Source organism: Mustela erminea, chromosome X (genome assembly GCF_009829155.1).
Source record: "Mustela erminea isolate mMusErm1 chromosome X, mMusErm1.Pri, whole genome shotgun sequence".
In the NCBI taxonomy this organism is placed as follows: Eukaryota; Metazoa; Chordata; class Mammalia; order Carnivora; family Mustelidae; genus Mustela; species Mustela erminea.
The window spans coordinates 67,816,551-67,836,901 of record NC_045635.1 but is presented as its reverse complement, the minus strand read 5'-3'; the positions used below and the strand labels follow the sequence as shown (position 1 = coordinate 67,836,901).

The window sequence follows — 20,351 nt, the reverse complement described above, 5'->3', positions numbered from 1 at the left end:
TGAGGGCTAGATCTAGCCTACCTCAGGAAGAACACCAAATTCAAATACATTCATGTTTCACCCACTAAACCAAAGATGACTTGCTCATGGTAATATGGCCTCCATGGGTTGTTTCTGGTTTTCTGTGCGATCCTGGGATTCTGGTGAAATAAATAATCCATTCTCAATCTTCTCTCTCTCTCTCCTTCTCTCTCATTTACACATTGTTAAAACAGAGTATCAATGTAATTTAAAATTTAAAAAATTAACAAACATAGAGTAATAATAAAAATATAAAGAAATATTTGAGTTGAATATTTTCAACAGAGCAAAACATTTTCACAGTAAAAAAAAGATTGTTAAATTCTACCTTTAAGACTGTCAGCAGTAGACTAAGATGCAGAGTAAAAGCTTATATACCAACATTTGAAAGATGGCTGGTAATTATCTAGTGAGTTCAAGTATTACAAATGAAAAACTTTACATAAACCAGATAATTCCTATCCCTCCTTCATCCCATGTAACCCCCAAAATATTTTTACCTCTATAGATAAAAAAAAAAACTGGTATTACATCTGAATTATGAAGCTTAATTTTGACGTCAGCTGCCTAATTAAAACCACATATATTCTCTCAGTGACCTCACTGGTGAGCTGTGTGACCTTGATCAAGTCTTTTCATCCTTCTAAAACTCACTTTCATATTTGAAATAAGTTTAAACAAGATATTAAAAGTTATTAACATGAATGACATAAATTGCCAAATAGAATAGATGTCCTTATTATAGTGAAATATAGAGCAATCTAAAAATACTAATTAAAGCCAAAAAATTCTAATCCTCACTTTGCTACCACTTCTTTAAGAATTCTAAGACTAGTCATTTAATATTATCATATCTTGGGTTTCTGCCATTCACAAATGCTTAGCAACCTTCATATGAATTAAACATTCTATTGTTTGTCATCTTCACGAAGCTTTGAGAAGAACTACTAAGAATTATATTATATCATAAAATCTATCTATGAAAGACGCACAGCAAATATCATCCTCAATGGGAAAAGGCTTGCAGCCTTCCCATTCAGATCAGGAACACGACAAGGATGCCCACTCTCACCACTCTTGTTCAACATAGTATTAGAAGTCCTAGCAACAGCAATCTGACAACAAAGAGAAATACAAGGTATCCAAATTGGCAATGAAGAAATCAAACTCTCTCTCTTCACAGATGACATGATTCTTTATATGGAAAATCCAAAAGACTCTACCCCCAAACTACTAGAACTCATACAGAAATTCAGTAATGTGGCAGGATACAAAGTCAATGTATGGAAACCAGTGGCTTTCTTATACACTAGCAATGAAAATACAGAAAGGGAAATTAGAGAATCGATTCCATTTACTATAGCACCAAGAACCCTAAGATACCTGGGAATAAACCTAACCAAAGAGGTAAAAGAACTGTACTCGAGGAACTACAGAACATTCATGAAAGATATTGAAGAAGACACAAAAAGATGGAAGACCATTCCATGCTCTTGGATTGGAAGAATAAACATTGTTGAAATGTCTATACTGCCTAGAGCAATCTATACTTTTAATGCCATTCTGATCAAAATTCCACCAGTATTTTTCAAAGAGCTGGAGCAAATAATCCAAAAATTTGTATGGAATCTGAAGAGACCCTGAATCGCTAAGGAAAGGGCATCACGTTACCTGATTTCAAGCTTTATTACAAAGCTGTGATCACCAAGACAGCATGGTACTGGCATAAAAACAGACACATAGACCAGTGGAACAGAGTAGAGAGCCCAGATATGGACCCTCAACTCTATGGTCAATTAATCTTCGACAAAACAGGAAAAAATATACAGTGGAAAAAAGACAGTCTCTTCAATAAATAGTGCTGGGAAAACTGGACAGCTATACGTAGAAGAATGAAACTCGAACATTCTCTTACAGCATACACAAAAATAAACTCAAAATGGATAAAAGAGCTCAACGTGAGACAGGAATCCATCAGAATCCTAGAGGAGAATATAGGCAGTAATCACTTCGATATCAGCCACAGCAACTTCTTTCAAGATATGTCTCCAAAGGCAAAGGAAACAAAAACCAAAATAAACTTTTGGGACTTCATCAAAACCAAAAGCTTCTGCACAGCAAAGGAAACAGTGAAGAAAACAAAGAGGCAACCCACAGAATGGGAGAAGATATTTGCAAATGACAGTACAGACAAAAGGTTGATATCCAGGATCTATAAAGAACTCCTCAAACTCAACACACACAAAACAGACAATCATATCAAAAAATGGGAAGAAGATATGAACAGACACTTCTCCAATGAAGACATACAAATGGCTATCAGACACATGAAAAAATGTTCATTATCACTAGCCATCAGGGAGATTCAAATTAAAACCACATTGAGATTTCACCTTACACTAGTTAGAATGGCCACAATTAGCAAGACAGGAAACAAGGGGATAGAGGGGATGTGGAGTAAGGGGAACCCTCTTACATTGTTGGTGGGAATGAAAGTTTGTGCAGCCACTTTGGAGAACAGTGTGGAGATGCCTCAAGAAATTAAAAATAGAGCTTCCCTATGACCCTGCAATTGCACTACTGGGTATTTACCCCAAAGATAAACAGATGTAGTGAAAAGAAGGGCCATCTGTACCCCAATGTTTATAGCAGCAATGGCCACGGTCGCCAAACTGTGGAAAGAACCAAGATGCCCTTCAATGGACGAATGGATAAGGAAGATGTGGTCCATATACACTATGGAGTATTATGCCTCCATCAGAAAGGATGAATACCCAACTTTTGTAGCAACATGGACGGGAATGGCAGAGATTATGCTGAGTGAAATAGGTCAAGCAGAGAGAGTCAATTATCATATGGTTTCACTTATTTGTGGAGCATAACAAATAGCATGGAGGACAAGGAGAGTTAGAGAGGAGAAGGGAGTTGGGGGAAATTGGAAGGGGAGGTGAACCATAAGAGACTATGGACTCTGAAAAACAATCTGAGAGGGGTTTGAAGCGGCGGGGGGTGGGAGGTTGGGGGAACCAGGTGGTGGGTATTAGAAAGGGCACAGATTGCATGGAGTACTGGGTACAAAAAACAATGAATACTGTTATGCTGAAAATAAATAAGATAAAATAAAATAATATATTATATGCTAATTGTCTTTAATATAAGAAATATGACCCATTTGCTTAGTCATAAAGATCTTAGGTAGATAAAAGCAGGGAAACTTGCTTAAAATCTCTCTTGAGGAAAAAAAAAATTGGGGATTGAACTTTAAAATAGACCTGCATTTGGCTCTTTCTGCCAAGCTCTTTCCATAACTCTGTAGATTATATAGTCAGAAAGTTTTATATGGAGTTTAAGTTATATTGACAATCTATAACATGCTGACTCTGTTCACTGTCATATGTCTTTCTCAACAAAACAATCAGGCAGGCAGGCACAATTCTTGTGGTGCCAGATTAGATAGTTCAGGGCTCTGATCATAGTTTCTTACAGACAATTACCAAATGACCAGATCATTGGAAAAATGCTCAATTGTTCCATATAGAAATCTCACCCTACTCTTCCATTACTGACAATATTCTGGAACCTCCTATTTTCAATTCTCTATACTATATCAAGGGAAACTGAGACTATTCAATTTAAATAAATATTGGTTTATTCACTTCTGTAACAAATCACCACAAATTTAATGGCTTAAACTAACAGATATTTGTTACCTTAAATTTCTAGAAGTCAGAAGTCCAACATTTCTCAGTGGGCTATAATCAAGGTGTTGGGAAGGCTGTGTTCTCTTCTGGAGACTATAGGAGAGAATCCATTTTGTATCTCTTTGCAGCTTCTAGAAGCTTTCTGAATTCCTTGGTTCATGGCCCATTTCTCCATCTTTAATCCATAAATGGCTGTCAACTTGTTCTCATGTCAATCTGACACTGATTGTCCTGTCTCTATCTTTCACTTATAACAAACTCTGTGATGACATCAGTCCCTTCTGTATAATCCAAGATATTCTCCCATCTCAAAATCTTTAATCACATCTGCAAAGTCCTTTTTGCTATGTTAGGTAATATAGTTACAGGTTCCAAAGATTAAGATGTGGCTATCTTTGGGAGGCCATTACTCTGTCTACCACAGTTAGCCTTAACACTAATAGTTAATCCAATGTGATTGTATGCAGGCATTCATCTATGTTAATTCACCCAATAAATGTAGCCAGTATAGTCAAATGATCATAAAAATAACCCTCTTCAATTTGCCCTAATAGAAAAAAGGAGATTTGAAAATTACTTTTCTACTTAACTATAAAACTTAAGCACAGCTCTTATCTCTGTCACATTTATTCCAAGTGTTGTTGCCATCAGATTCTCTCTCAGTCACAGGGACAACCTGAACACATCATTCATCTTAATGTGCTTTTATTAAAATTCATCAAATTTCTCAGAAATATAAGCATATATATCCCAAACTACACTGAATACTTACACCAAGGTTTCAGGATTAAAAACTTTAAAGATAATTAGCGAGACTTAAATTAGAAACTCACAGTCAGGATAGTAAATGACAAAATATATGCATTATATGGAATATTTGAAAGAACTAAGAACAATCAGTCTGCAGACAGATATTCAAAAACTATTTTCAAAAAACTTCAAGAAGTCATGATGTGGGTCTTACCTTAGGTAAAGGGATCTAATACCAAAGAGATGATTTAGTTCCAAATTAAAAAAAAATTCAGACCACTGGTAGAAGTTTGAATGAACCATAATTTGACTTAATTTAAAATTACTTTTTAAAAAAATATTTATTTGAGAGAGAGAGAATGAGTGGGGGGCAGGAGCAGATGGAGAAGCAGGCTCTCTGCTGAGCTGGATGCATGATGTGGGGCTCTATTCCAGGACACTGGGATCATGACCCAAGCCAAAGGCAGAATGCTTAGCCAGTGGAGTCACCCAGGTGCCCCTAAAATTACTTTTAATAACTGGAATTGTCTAACAATGAAACAACTATTTTTTTTAATAAAGATTTTTTATTTATTCATTTGAGAGTGAGCAAGAGCACCAGCGGGGGCGGGGGGGCAGTGGTCGGGGAGAGGCAGATTCCCTGCTGAGCAGAGTGCTCTGTGCAGGACTGGATCCGCAGGATCACAACCTGAGCCAAAAGCAGATACTTAGCAGAATGAGCCTCCCAGGCACCATCCACGTGCCCCAAAGTGTGAGTGAGAGACAGAGTGTGTGTGTGTTTTGGTTTGTTTTGTTTTTATAGAGGGAGAAATGGGGAGGGTCACAGAGCAAGGAAGAGAGCGAATCTTAAGCAGGTTCCATGCCTAACCCAAAGCCCTACCTGGGGCTTAATCTCAAAACCCTGAGATCATGACCTGAGCTGAAATCAAAAGTTAGATGCTTAACTGACTGAGCCAACCAGGTGCCCATGGAAATAAAATCTTTTAAAGGCATTACATTAGGCCTTACATTAGTCATGGCATATGATTCTCTTCATTATTAATACTGTCATCTATCATAAATGAATGATGCCTAATACTTAGACTTTAGCAAATTACTGATTTCAAAGTGCATAAACTGCTGATTTTGAAATTAATTTAAAGTCAATAAATCACAAGTCTCACGAAATATATATAGCTGGAAATCCTATAGTCCTTGGAAAAGAAGGAAAGAGCCAGAGAGAACACAAAGGGAGAGACAAAAATAAGATGGCTGAGGTGTTATAAATAAAGGAATTAATGAATACACCTTAGATTTTTGTAAAGCATAATTGTTTACACAAAAGATCAAAGCTGGGGTGACTCCAAAGTGAAGGGATTATTGAGTGGACTAAAAGACATTCTGAGGTAATAAAATAGAGGTCTAGCATGCTTTGTTCAAGAATCCCAAGGTAACTGATAGAAATAGGTAATAAAACCACAAATCCTTAACTTGTCATTGTTGCTACATTTGACTTCAATCAGAACTGTATAATAGTACCAGTGCAGAATGTATAAATGTAAGTGAAATGGCAGGAAAAAGGAGTAAAAGTTAAAGTCAATATTAAACTATCACTGTTTTCAGAATAGTGATTCAAGGTGAAGATCATTGTCAGGGCAACTGGAAGACGTAGACAAAATACTTTGGGGCATTTTTTGGAGGTAAGAGAATGCTAATTCCTGCGAGACAGCATACCAACTTGCACAGAAATAGTCCCTAAAGTACTTCCACTTTCAAGCCCCTCATATATATCTTGTTATTTGTAAACCATATAATTTGGTCACTAAAACTGACATCTCTATATGTCCTCCCTTATTCTGGCTCAGGGAAGAGGCTGAGGATTATTCCTGGCTCTTTTCACTCTTGAGTACCTGGGTCTAGAATCTAGCTCAATGGATGACAATAAATATTTTCTGAATGAATGAATGAATATTGGGATAAAAGAAGGGAATGCTCAGCATAGCCTATAGATCCAGAATTGGCAGGGCCTGTCCATCCTAAGATTCAGCACTTGAGTATCTCCACCAAATTTTCATCTAGTATGTGTATGTGTACGTATTAAGTTTGCTCAATGTAGAAGTACTAAACCAGAGCTCTATAAACTCTCTGAAGTTGAATTTAATAATTTAATTTATATGGAGCCTCAAATTTCTAATTTCTTTCCATTTATCTTTGTCTTTTTTATTGAGTTGCTTTCACCAGATCCCAAGTCAGCCCAGAAATTTTGGAAGCTAGGTTAAGATTAGGAGGTGGAGGACTAAATGTAGAAGAACAAATTGAAAAAAAAAAAAAAGATAAATTGTACTTTCTTTTGACTAAAATAATCCACCTCATAGAAGTTAGAGCATAGAGAACAATATTTTCTGAAGAGTAAAGCTAGTTTTTACTGAAGTTTAGAGTAATGTAAGTTGTCCAGCTATTCTTCATAATTTCTGTAAGAACTTTGACTTTCCTGACTATTCTCGTACAAGGGCAATTTAAATTTACAGCTAAAAATAAAGACATTTTACTACATAGTCAACACAGACTTTATATGGTAACTGAAATTAACAAAGACTTTTATACTTTAAAGACAATACTTTCTGAAGTAATTTGTAACTGTCTTGATAAAATGTTCAGTGGACATTTCAACAAAAATGTTTACTTGTTTTCATTGTTTTATAATTACAAATATTCATTTTTCTCTGTCATAATTTCTAAAATACTAATTCTTGAATATTTCAGCCACTAATAATTGAGTTAGTTTAAAGTTGATTATACAATGAAATAAAACAACAATGTTCTGATAAATATAGGCTGGGAAAACTGACGAATAGGATTTTTTAAGGCAAAATTCCAGCTCACTTAGTTTTGTTCCATTTTAATAGCTCTAAGGTAATGTTACTTAATTCTTTTCAACTTTTTTTTCTTTTTATCAAACTACTCAAATCTTAGCCTACCTACTCACCTCTTTTCAATATATAATGCATTTCTTTAGACTTTTTAATCAGGTTTCTGTCCTCAGCATTCCACTGAAACTGCTATTTCCAGGATCACTAATGATTTCCTTACACTGAATTCAACAGCCTTTCTAAATCAGTACTCTGGTTTCTACTAAAGGATGCCACTCTGATCTCTCTTAATGAATCCTGTTATCTGCTGCACCTGCTTCCTTTTACCCTATCCTAAATGTGAACATCCACTAATATCCTGTCCTTGTTCTTAGCCTTCTTCTCATTTCACTCTACAATTCCTCCTTTCAAATGAGCTCATTCTTTCCTTTGGTTTCAAGTACTTATTTCTGAATGACTCCAATATATATTCTCCAGCACCACCTTCCCCAAGTGCTAGCCACACATTTCCCACTAGCAACTACAGAACCCCATTTGAATGACATGTCTGAACATGAATTTAAACAGGCCATCCATTCATGCATCAACAAATATTTATTTGGAAACTTACCATGAATAAGCATATTCTGGACAGTAAGAAGTTCATGATATGGTAGAGAAAGAAGGTAGGTAAATTGTTATCTCTATTGAATTTTCCATAATTTAGCTAGTGGTGATAATGCTGCTGTAAGCATCGGAGTACAGATATCTCTTTGAATTAGTACTTTTATATTCTTTGAGTAAATATCTAGCAGTGCAATTGCTGCATTATAGGGTATTTATATTTTTAACTTCTTGAGGAACCTCCATACTGTATTCCAGAGCTGCTGTACCAGCTTGCATTCCCACCAACAGTATAAGGGGGTTCCCCTTTCTCTTCATCCTTGTTAACATTTGCTGTATCCTGACAGGCTCATCATACTGAGAGGAGAAAAGCTAAGACATAAACTGTAGAAACACTGATGAAGCCTCAAAATCTGTTCTTTTATGTACAGAAACCCACCTTGTGTGACTTAAAACAATTATTGCAGTAGAGACAATATTTATAGATTTAAAAATATTTATAAAAAAACTTAATCTTATTTTATACAACAACACTTCAAGCTATTATTACAAAGCTGTAATCATCAAGACATTATAGTATTGGAACAAAAACAGACACACAGATTAATGGAAGAGAATAGAGATCCTAGAAATGGACCCTCAACTCTATGGTCAACTCAACTAATCTTTAACAAAGCAGGAAAGAATATCCAATGGAAAAAGGACAGTCACTTCAATAAATGGTTTTGGGAAAATTGGACAGCCCATGTAGAAGAATGAAACTGGACCATTTTCTCACACCATATACAAAGATAAACTCAAAATGCACGAAAGACCTAAATATGAGACAGGAATCTATCAAAATCCTTGAGGAGAACACAGGCAGCAACCTCTTCCACCTCAGCCAGAGAAACTTCTCATTAAACACGTCTCCAGAGGCAAGCAAAATGGCACGTTTCCAGAGGCAAGCAAAAAATGACCTATTGGGATTTCATCAAGATAAAAAGCTTCTACACAACAAAGGGAACATTCGACAAAACTAAAAGGTAACCTAAGGAATGGGAGAAGATGTTTGCAAATGGTATATCTGATAAAGGCTGGTATCCAAGATCTATAAAGAACTTAGCAAACTCAACACTGAAAAAACAAATAATCAGTTAAGAAATGGGCAAAAGACATTAATAGACATTTCTCCAAAGAAGACATACAAATGGCCAACAGATAACATGAAAAAAAATGCTCCTTATCCCTTGCCATCAGTGATATACAGATCAAAACCACAATGAGATACCACCTCACACCAGTCAGAATAGCTAAAATTAAGAAGTTAGGAAACAAGAAATGTTGGTGGGGATGCAGAGAACAGGGAGCCCTCTCACAGTGTTGGTAGGAATGCTAGCTCATAAAGCCACTCTAGAAAACAGTATGGAGTTTTCTCAAGAAGTTAAAAATAGAGCTACCCAGGACCCCGCAATTGCACTACTAGGTATTTACCCCAAAGAATTTGAATTTGAATTTGAATTATGTTGGCCTATAGCAATATGAAAATACTTTTTCAGGGAAGAGAATCAAAATCATAAGGGTTCAATACATGGCACAAACGCTATTTAAAAATCTGCCCTTAGGCAATTTTATTAGCAACAACAAAAAAAGAACTAAAACGTATCTGAAATTGATGCTACTAACCAACCTCCCTACTTTCCACAGTCTCACCTAACTCTCATGTAAAGAGTATGGATGAAGACACATTTGCCTGGTTAGGCATCATTCAATCTTTTTCTTTCTTTTCAGGCATCATCCAGTCTTAAAGAGCAACTATAGACCCATAGTCACATGACAAGATTTTAATGCACTATTGACATAATTTTTGTTTAATACCTATCCACTAAGTGAATGTGTAAGCAACAGAGTGTTTAGGAGTGGGTTCTGGAGTCAGAACAACTTGTGCTCTTTTTTTTTTCTTCTTCTTTTAAGCAGGCTCCATGCTCCATGTAGAACCCAACATGGAACTTGAACTCACAACCCTGAGATCAAAACCTGAGCTAAGACCAAGAGTTGGATGCTTAACCAACAGAACCACTCAGGCACCCCCAAAACAACTTGGGTTCTAATCTCAGTTCTGTTATTTGTAACTCTTTGATCTTGACCAATATACCTAATGTTTCTGGGTCTTAGAAATACTCTAATTTCATTAAATAGATCTAGTAATAGTATTTATATTGATCTTGACCAATATACCTAATGTTTCTGGGTCTTAGAGATACTCTCTCCAATTTTATGGAATAGATCTAATAATAGTACTTATTAGTGTTATTATAAAAATAAAACTAATTAAGATAATGTATGTAAAGCACTGGGCACAGTGTCTGATATATATATGTTGCATAAATAAATGTTAGCTTTTACTATTAATAGTGTCAAATCTTGATTAGTCGTGTTAATGAATGAGTAATGAAACAAAAAGCTCTGGGGCGCCTGGGTGGCTCAGTTGTTAAGCATCTGCCTTGAGCTCAGGTCATGATCCTTGGGTCCTGCGATCAGGACCCATGTCTTTTGGGCTCCCTGCTCAGCAGGAAGCTTGCTTTTCCCTCCCTCCCTCCCCCTGCTTGTGTTCCCTCTCTCACTGTGTCTCTCTCTATCAAAAAATAAAATCCTTAAAAAAAAATCTAATAACACTGACACTGAATACTTCTAAATATATAATCTTTGAATTTGTCATGATATGTTTTAATTTATATTTAAACTTTACCTAATGTTCTGGCAATCTGCAAAACTTCAAACAACCTAATAAAGCCAAAATGTGAGGGACTGGACTAGCAAATAATCCCTTTGCTTAGAATTCTGCTAAACCAAGTGTAAAATGTCAGCTTCCCCTCTCATATTAATAAAAAAAGTCTTCATAAATGAACAGCCCCTTCTCTCTAATTATACTTTCATTTAATTTTGATCTGGATTGGAGGAAGTCATTAAGGACTAGGCATAAAAGGCTTTCTGGTGGGCTACAAAGCAGAACTGAAAGCAAACAGATGGTCATAGTCACTGACAAATTGTCAATATGTTTAATATTTTCAGTAAGAGATGAAATATCACATTCAGGCTTAATTATTCAATTAAGTAGCAGAAAATATTTCTATAAAAAGATATATGTTTGATTGTGCAATGTATATTTTAGAGAAGAATTTAGAGATAAACTACAGAGAATTAGAACATTTGACCTGAATGTGTCTGGGGTTTCAATTTATTTTTTTCCCCCAGGCCAATCCAGGGGGAAAATTGACCTTAAGGTACATAGATCAAAATGCCTCCTCAGTAGAGAAACTAGTTTTTGAGCTAGAGATGAATTCATTTTATCTTTCTCTTCTACCAGATCATAAACCTAAATTTATACTAAATTCCCAAAATACATTCTTCCCTAAAACCATTTGACTTTTAAGTGCTCAAGAATCATCATTACTGATAATTGTGTTTTCCAAGCATCTTTAAGTTGGGCCAAATTATTCCAAAAACTTTTCCATTATTGCTGTGAAATTTAGGAAGTCAGTCATCGAATATAGGGCACCAAGTTGAAAGCACTAATATTGAGTTCCTGCATTAACCTAGAGAATGTTGTCATTTTCCACTGTTTAGAGCATCCAAAAAGTATGTCCAAACATTCAAAGAATAGTTCCTGATTTTGTTCTTTTAAATAGTTTGTAAATACCTTTAAACAGCATCCAAACAAACCTTGAAAGCTATAACAAAGACCATACATCAAATCAATGTTCATTATAAATGCAGACTCAGAGCAGCAAAATACTCTGTCACCTAAAATACAATTAAGTGAGAATCATATAAATGAAGAACTGTAGTGTTTTATTCCACATCTATATTATCCAAATCAAAAAAATACTGTGCCTAGTGACTCATGCTTTGGCAATCACAAGCATTTATTTACTTGTTTTTATAAGTTGTGTACTGAACACTGCCATAAAAAAATTATGTGTATTTCATTTCTTACATGGATAATAGTTTCCTTTAACGGTCATAAAAGAGATCATTTTTAAAAAGTCATTTCATAAATAAACCCCTCAGAAACCATCTATGTATCACAATCTTAACATTTCTACACCAAGCATACCTAGAATACATAGAGATCATAAAACAGAGATTATTATGGGTCCAGGGAAAAGAAGTATGAGAAAAAATCCTCCCAAAACAGTTAAAATTTTCCAAGCAATCATCCCTCTAGCAATTCTCATCAAAACCCAATGCTGATTTTTGTTAAAAGTTTTTGAAGTTTATTAAGATACACAAGGTCTGTGTTTTCTATTCCTTTTCCATTAAATATAAATGTATAATGCATTACAATCTTGACAAAAAAGGTATACACTTCTGTGTTATAGTTGGTCAAGACATGCACAAACAGTTCTGAACAGGCAGAAATCACCTCCTATAGTCAGACAACTTTGGAATTGCATTCCTGCTAAATGATTTCCATAAAAAGAAACTGTATTAAGGTCTGAATTTCTTCTACCTTGACCTATAAAAAATAGTTCCAAATAGGAATGTCTTCTTTATCTCCATGTTCTTGAACGAAAAGTCATTTACCTCACTTACTGACATTCAACTTTAGACATGCTATCCCTCTTCCACATCAGCTCCTCATTTTTCTAATCCCTATATGTGTATATGCTCAGGTAATTCTTCCATATACAGGGGATAGTCATTTCTGTACCTCTCCTCTCATGTTCACATTTATCTTCTCATGCCTCCTCTACATGCCTCACTGGGACAATGTATTTCTTGGTGGTTAAATACATGTTACTGTATTTAAACAGCTTGTGTTGGATTCAAGTTCTGTGGATTTCTAGTTATGTGACCTTGAGAAAGTTGTTTAAACTTTCTGAACCTGTATTTCCTTATCTTAAAAATAGAGATAATCATAAACTTAATTCACAGGACTAGAAATTGTAAAGAAAAGGTGAGATAGTACCTGATACACTTAATTGTTCCTATTATTATCACTTTCTTTTTTTATTATTATGTTACATTAGTCACCATACAGTATGTCATTAGTTTTTGATGCAAGAAAACCATTGCAAAACCAACCTACTTGCTTTCATTTCTAAACTTTTGAGAAGCAAGTGCTGTGTTGGGGCAGAGTTGAGTAAACACTTGAAAACTGTTTTGTTTTGTTTTGTTTTAATCAGTCTATGAAGGAAAAGGAGTCTTGAAATAAGAACAGAACAAGTTAATGTTGTTTTGGACTTAGCATAGATTTTCCTCTAGCTGATAAAACATCTAATATTGGTTATTTTTATAACAGCCACTAGAAGGAATCAGAAAACAGTGAGAAATTACAAATTCAAAACCAAAAGCTTTCTTTTAAATACTCTTCAGAGACCTACACTTAGTAACTTATAGGACTGTCTCATTTTGACCAATTATTGTGTTCCCATTAAGATTTTTGCCCCAAAATTTCTAAATCGTGTGTTAAAAACTATATGGTAGCAATTTTAATGAAACCTTAGTATTTGTGTTATAAATGAAGTATATAACTATTATAAGTATTATAAGTATATAAGTATATAACTATTTGTGTTATAAATGAAGTATACTCACTTTATACTGTTTTAGCACTATTTAAAAGTACCCATGCTTTTTTAAAAAATAATTTATTTTGGCCTTATGCATAATTTTGATAACAGGCTCATAAAACTATAATTAGTAAAACAACATACAAATCTCTACTGATAAGAAAAAAATCAAACAAAACACAAGTAGCATAAATATTTCCTATTTGTATAGTCTTCAGCAATCCAGTCTAACAATGTTCATAATAAGAGACAGCAGTCATTTTTTAAGGCCCTTAGAAACTTAAGTCTTAACAAAGAAAGAGGTACAATTATTCTTTAATAGAAATTATGAAAGGAGTTTATTTTTTAATCTGCTTTTGGGGGAGGGGCAGAAGAGCAAGAAAGCAGAGTAAATGGCAATATTGGAACTGCATATCACCCAAAATGAAACTAACTTCCTGATCTGTTCAGTCTAATAAGGAATTTAAGTAAGGTTATTAAGCTGGTCTTTAAAATTTTACAATTACTGTATTGGATTTGAGACTCAGAGTAACTCAAATATTACTTCAAAATATCAAAATTAATATATGTGGTTAATAATAAAGCAAGAAGCTCATGAAGTGAAGTTCAAAGACAATATGAAAATTTTATGTTTTCAACCTGAACTTGCTAAAAAAATGTCAAGTTTTCTGTCAGAGAACTGTCTAAACACATCCACACATAGTGTCTAGAGAAGACAAATTTCAAAGTTCAAGGTTCTTGTGATTTCACATAACCTTCAGTTTTATCCCAAACCCACCTAGGGGTACATAAGCAAAACAACCAGCAACAGTAAAAACATGGAATAGCTGCTGCTCTAAAGCTCAGAAGAGGAGGCAATTATTACATCCTATATCCAGAACTCTTCTATCTACTCTTGCTACTGTTAGCTTTGTTCGAGTTGTGAAAAACAGGCACTTTCATTTATCATGGATATACAGTCAGGTTACATCCCAGTTTATCCTATTGCTTCCCACAGCCGCTGAAGAATTGTTACTCTAAATTAAAAGCACATGAATCCAGGGAGGAACTGTTCCAGCATTTGAAGAAACAGCAACTGGAGTCTACCACTACACAAACCACTTGTTAGTTCCCTTTTTAGTTCTCAATATATTTGAAGCAGTTAGAACCTGTTAGAAGACAAATCTTTGGGGGAAAAAAAAAGAAGTCAAAATAAGGGACACTATGGAAAGAAAAAACAGGTCCCTTGTTACATTGCTTTTTAAAAACCCCACAATTTTGCACCATTGTTCTCAACTTCACCTCCCGAATTCTGCCTAGTTCTAACACTCTTTTTAGGCTGAGTTTAAACACCCTCTCCTACACACTGGCAAAATGATTCTTTGATTAAAGAGGCCTCACTTCAAAAATAATCGCAATGCCTCAGTAGGCCTCCACTCAATGTCATCAGCCGGCGCATGTTTTACATCCTTACAGAACGGCACGCCAGCCCTTCGTCTCAGTACCTAAAACACAAATGTCAAATTTCCCACTCCTGAAACTCACCAGTCTGTGATTTTATTTGACTTCTTCCACTAACCTTAAAGACCCTATATACATATATACCACCTTTCCCCATCTACCAAAACTCAGTAGCTTTTCTTTTCCCTCAAAGAAGAAATGTGATCTTAACATCATAAGGCAAACAAAGCTAAACTCCACGGAAAAATGAAATCGAAGCAACAAAGGAAAGAAAGAGAAGGGCAGGACGCGGAAGACGCTTGTGTCCTCTGAAGGAACAGCTGCCCTGATGAACTTCTGCAATTTAACGGTTCTGGGGCAATAGGAGATAGGTGTGTAGGAAAACAAAGGCGGTTTCCCCACCCTCCTTACCGCCGTAGAACCAGAGGAAGATGCAATATACACACGGATCACCATCCTGGGAACAAATGCCGCTGTTCTTTGGGTCGTGCAAACGGCTAGAGAGCAGCTGCCGCAAAGGCTGGAATCGAGGTAGAGGTGGAAGAAAGGTGGGAAGAGAAGGGTGGGGGAAGGTAGAAGGGGAACTCGCCCGAGTCCCGCCTCCTCCTTTGACTGCTTTCAGTGAGCTCAGAACACTGCAGTCCCAGCCCCAAAGCCTGGAAAACACAGGCTCCTTTGCATCCTTCCTTCCTTCCTTCCTTCCTTTCTTTCTTTCTCTTTCTTTCTTTTCTTTCTTTTTTTTTTTTTTAAATAGGGAATCTCGAATAGCACCGCGAGATCTGTTGAAACAGATCTGTTGACTGTTCTATCCCCAAGAAGTGGTAGAGGAGAAAGAAAAAACAAAAGGGAGCATTGAATTAAATTACATTAGAATGAAAGACATTTTACCACAGAAAGTCAAAGTTCTGCGCATAACTTCCTGCTTAGAAATGTATGCAAATAAGAAGACAGATCTTCCTTGAAAGAAGACTGTTGAATCCAGAGCCCATGCCTTCAAAGCCTTGCGCATTTTAAGACTTCTATTATGTAATGATCATTTTGAAGTTAGCTGGTAGCAGAAATCCGGCACTGAAGAAGTGAGCAATGGCACAAAAGATTTAAGAAAAGTTTCAAGTTTCCCTAAGACCAGAAATGGCAGGATTGGCTTCCTTTATGAGTTTTACTTTTTGTTAAGATAGTGAATCCTGTCTCTGAAAATTTTCAGGAGGCCTGACTGGCAAACTCAATAATGGAGGAATAAATTGCAAACAATAAAAAATTGAAAATACGGTATAAGAAAGTGAATGATTTTTGTTTTGTTTTATTTTTTAATTGACTGAAGAAAGGGAGTTGAGTTATATGTTGCAGGGATGTTGAAATGATGAACAGAAAGAACAAATGGTTATTTGTAGCTCTAAGGAGATGTATAAACAATCGATAATGTTCAGAGAGGGACCGTATTCTTAAGAGTATAATTTCATTTTCCCAGATTATGTCAAATGAACAGAAATAAGAAACTTGCAAGATGAATGAGAGTGAGTTGAAGGAGTCAGTCACCTGTCCTGCTTCTTTACTTTTCCTTTGCAGTCCTTCCTCCTTCTCCATTCCAGTGGTGTAATCACTTTTGTCTAGAATCAATAATTGTAATACCTTATCTTAACTGTTCTCTGTTCACAGATCTCCCTTCTTCAGAATATGTGATTCATACAACAACCTTGAGAGGTATATGTTATTATAACAATTTTGTAGATGAAGAAACTAAGACTCAGGAAAATAAGTAATTTCCCCGATGTCTTTAGCTGGTAAATTCCAGAATCAGGACTCAACCTCAAGTCTAACCAACTTCAAAGGTTCCCTGCTAACCATCTCTATATCACATCCCTGAAACAGGGAAAGTACTTAATAATTGTTAGCTGTTTTTCCTCCTAAAATTTTACTTTCATATATCAATAAAGACAATGTAGGCTGAAATACTTTGGATAGTTCTTCAATGACTATCAAACAAAACCTAAATTATGTTTTTGAGGATCTCCTTCCATGATCCTACCCTACAATATCCATAGTCTTACCCATTGCTCCTCTAAACTTCCCTGCATAATCATTATTGATTCCTCATTGGAATCACCATATTTATTCTAATTTTCATGCCTTTGCTCTTTTTATCCCATTCTTCACTCTCCCTCCATATTCTTATACGCTAGGCACTCTTATTTTGGAAACACCACTACACAGTGTAGCAAAATTTTAAAAAATTCAAATGTACCTATCTTCTTATTTAAATATAAATAATATAAATGTTAAATAAAATATAGTAATATTGACTTATTTCACTCAGCATAATCTCTTCCAGTCCCGTCCATGTTGCTACAAAAGTTGGGTATTCATCCTTTCTGATGGAGGCATAATACTCTATCCCCAGGGGTACAGGTCTGTGAATCACCAGGTTTACACACTTCACAGCACTCACCAAAGCACATACCCTCCCCAATGTCCATAATCCCACCCCCTTCTCCCAAACCCCCTCCCCCCAGCAACCCTCAGTTTGTTTTGTGAGATTAAAAGTCACTTATGGTTTGTCTCCCTCCCAATCCCATCTTGTTTCATTTATTCTTCTCCTACCCACTTAAGCCCCCATGTTGCATCACCACTTCCTCATATCAAGGAGATCATATGATAGTTGTCTTTCTCTGCTTGACTTATTTCGCTAAGCATGATACGCTCTAGTTCCATCCATGTTGTCGCAAATGGCAAGATTTCATTTCTTTTGATGGCTGCATAGTATTCCATTGTGTATATATACCACATCTTCTTGATCCATTCATCTGTTGATGGACATCTAGGTTCTTTCCATAGTTTGGCTATTGTGGAGCATAACAAATAGCATGGAGGACATGGGGACTTAGAGTGGAGAAGGGAGTTGGGGGAAATTGGAAGGGGAGGTGAACCATGAGAGACTATGGACTCTGAAAAACAATCTGAGGGTTTTGAAGGGACGGGGGGTGGGAGGTTGGGGTACCAGGTGGTGGGTATTATAGAGGGCACGGATTGCATGGAGCACGGGGTGTGGTGCAAAAATAATGAATACTGTTATGCTGGAAATAAAAAAAAAATATGATAAATTAAATTATATGAAAATAAAGGAAAAAATATATATATAGTAATATTTTAAAACTCCATTTCTAAATTCAAAATTACTTAACACCAAGTAATTCATTAAATCATGCTTGATAGTGATTTCTCTGCAACCATTATATATATATATATATATATATATATATATATATGAATTCTGCTACTGTAGAAGAAAAAATCTGAATTCCAAATTGTTTTCAAGTGAAATGAAATATTGATGAATACTAAATTTAATATTTAAAGAAGCTGACATGGTCATGTTTTGCATATATTTAGTTAAGCATTTCCTTTTTTTTTAAGATTTTACTTATTTATTTGATGGAGAGACAGAGCACAAGCAGGCAGAGAGGCAGGCAGAGAGAGAGAGGGAAGCAGGCTCCCTGCTGATCAGAGAGCCCGATGCAGGACTCGATCCCAGGACCCTGGGATCATGAACCAAGCTGAAGGCAAAGGCTTTAACCCACTGAGCCTCCCAAGTGCCCCTAGTTAAGCACTTCTTAATTGTGATTTTATAGTCTTCTTTTTGTATTATGGGGTAAATAATACTTTCACTTTCTCAACAGTTTAAAAATAGGAAATATTTCTGCTTCTGGCAATAATGGACTGGGTGATCTGGGACAACCTTTTTGCTAAAGACAATTTAAAATTTTAGAAGACAACTTAACAAAATCTTCTTAATAATATCAAAGACCTAGGCAGGAAAGTAAGGAATTACCAGGGTAAGAAATGGGGATCGATTACAACTCCAAAGGACTCAGTGATAAATTAGAGCTACTTTTGCCCAGGGTCCATTTGCTGAGCAAGAAAATGAAGCTTCTAAGCAGACCTTCGCTTTTGAAGATAATCCACTTAGAGACTCCTAACCCTGAGTGGTGTGTGAGAACATAAGCAGCCTCCACTTGAGAGGGGAAAGTGCTGTTCTGGAGAAACAAGTATCAGTTAAGGCAAGGAGGTAGAAAGAACACAGGAAAGGTTGAAGATGTGGATCTTTCTCATCATAAACAGAACCCCCAGTGAATATAGTAAAAAAGGTTTGGGTGGAAGGAAAGACGGAGATTGAAACTGAGAATTTCTGAATGGGAGATGGCCTCTAGCTCTTATCCTATGCAATATGTATGGACCCATATCTACCAGAAATAATTTGACTCTTGTTATGGAACTTTCCCATGTGAGAGATAAGCTCGATTCTGTCTTATTCTATCTGCTCAACCTATTCCTACATTATGTACCCCAATTCTACCACTGTATGGGTTTTCTATTCTGTTCCATTGATCTATGTGTCTGTTTTTCTGCCAGTACCTATGGTCTTGATGACTACAGCTTTGTAATATAGCTTGAAATCTGGAATTGTGACCCCTCCAGTTTTCTTTTGTTTTGTTTTCAGGATTTCCTTGGTTAATCAGGGTCTTTTGTTGTTCCACAAAAAATTTAGGATTATTTTTCCTAGTTCTGTGAAAAAATTGGTTGGTATTTTCATAGTGATGGCATTAAATGTCCCAATTGCATTGGATAGTATAGCCATTGTAACAATATTTGTTCTTCCAATCCATGAGCATGGAATGTTTTTTTTCCATTTCTTTATGTCATTGTCAATTACTTTCATCAGTGATTTATAGTTTTCTTCTATTAGGTTTATTCCTAAGTATTTCATGATTTTTGTGCGATTGTAAGTGAGATTGATTCCTTGATTTATCTTTCTGTTGCTTTATTATTGATGTATAAAAATGAAAGATTTCTGTACATTGATTTTGTATCCTGTGAATTTACTAAATTCCTTTATCAATTCCAGCAGGTTTTTTGGAGAGTTTTTCAGGCTTTCTAAATAGAGTACTATGTCACCTGCAAACAATGAAAGTTTTACCTCTTCCTTGCCAGTTTGGTTACATTTTATTTCTTTGTATAGTCTGATTGTTATGGTTAGGACTTTAAGTCATATGTTGAATAAAAGTGGTAAGAGTGGACATTCCTTTCTTATTCTTTATCATAGAAGAAAAACTCAGTTTATACCTATTGAGGATGATACTAACAGTGGATTTTTCATATATTGTCTTTTTTTGTTGAGGGATGGTCTCTCATGTTGTACTTTGTCAAATGCAATTTCTGCATCTACTGAAATGATCATATGGTTCTTATCCTTTCTTTTAGTAATGTGATTTATCACACTGATTGATTTGTGAATATTGATCCATATTTGCAACACAGGAATAAATTCTGCTTGATCAGGGTGAATTATTTTTAAAAGATATTGTTGGATTTGATTTGCTAGAATCTTGTTGAGAATTTTTGCAGTTGTGTTCATCAGGGATAGTGAACCACAGTTC

General features: G+C 35.6%; 1 protein-coding gene across 3 annotated transcripts in view; it reads right to left on the bottom strand.

Annotated features, from left to right (window-relative positions):
• The window catches only part of SH3BGRL (SH3 domain binding glutamate rich protein like), a 105,501-nt gene extending 89,844 nt beyond the window's left edge, over positions 1 to 15,657 (bottom strand). Inside the window, exon 1 of one of the 3 annotated variants that reach the window (XM_032330999.1) lies at positions 15,331 to 15,657. In XM_032330999.1, the coding sequence (XP_032186890.1) occupies positions 15,331 to 15,375 (45 nt within the window). In that variant the 5' untranslated portion in view covers positions 15,376 to 15,657. The remainder of the gene's footprint in view (positions 1 to 15,330) is intronic. The other 2 variants (XM_032331001.1, XM_032331000.1) reach the window with 2 other exon arrangements.
• Between the last annotated feature and the right edge of the window lie 4,694 nt (positions 15,658 to 20,351).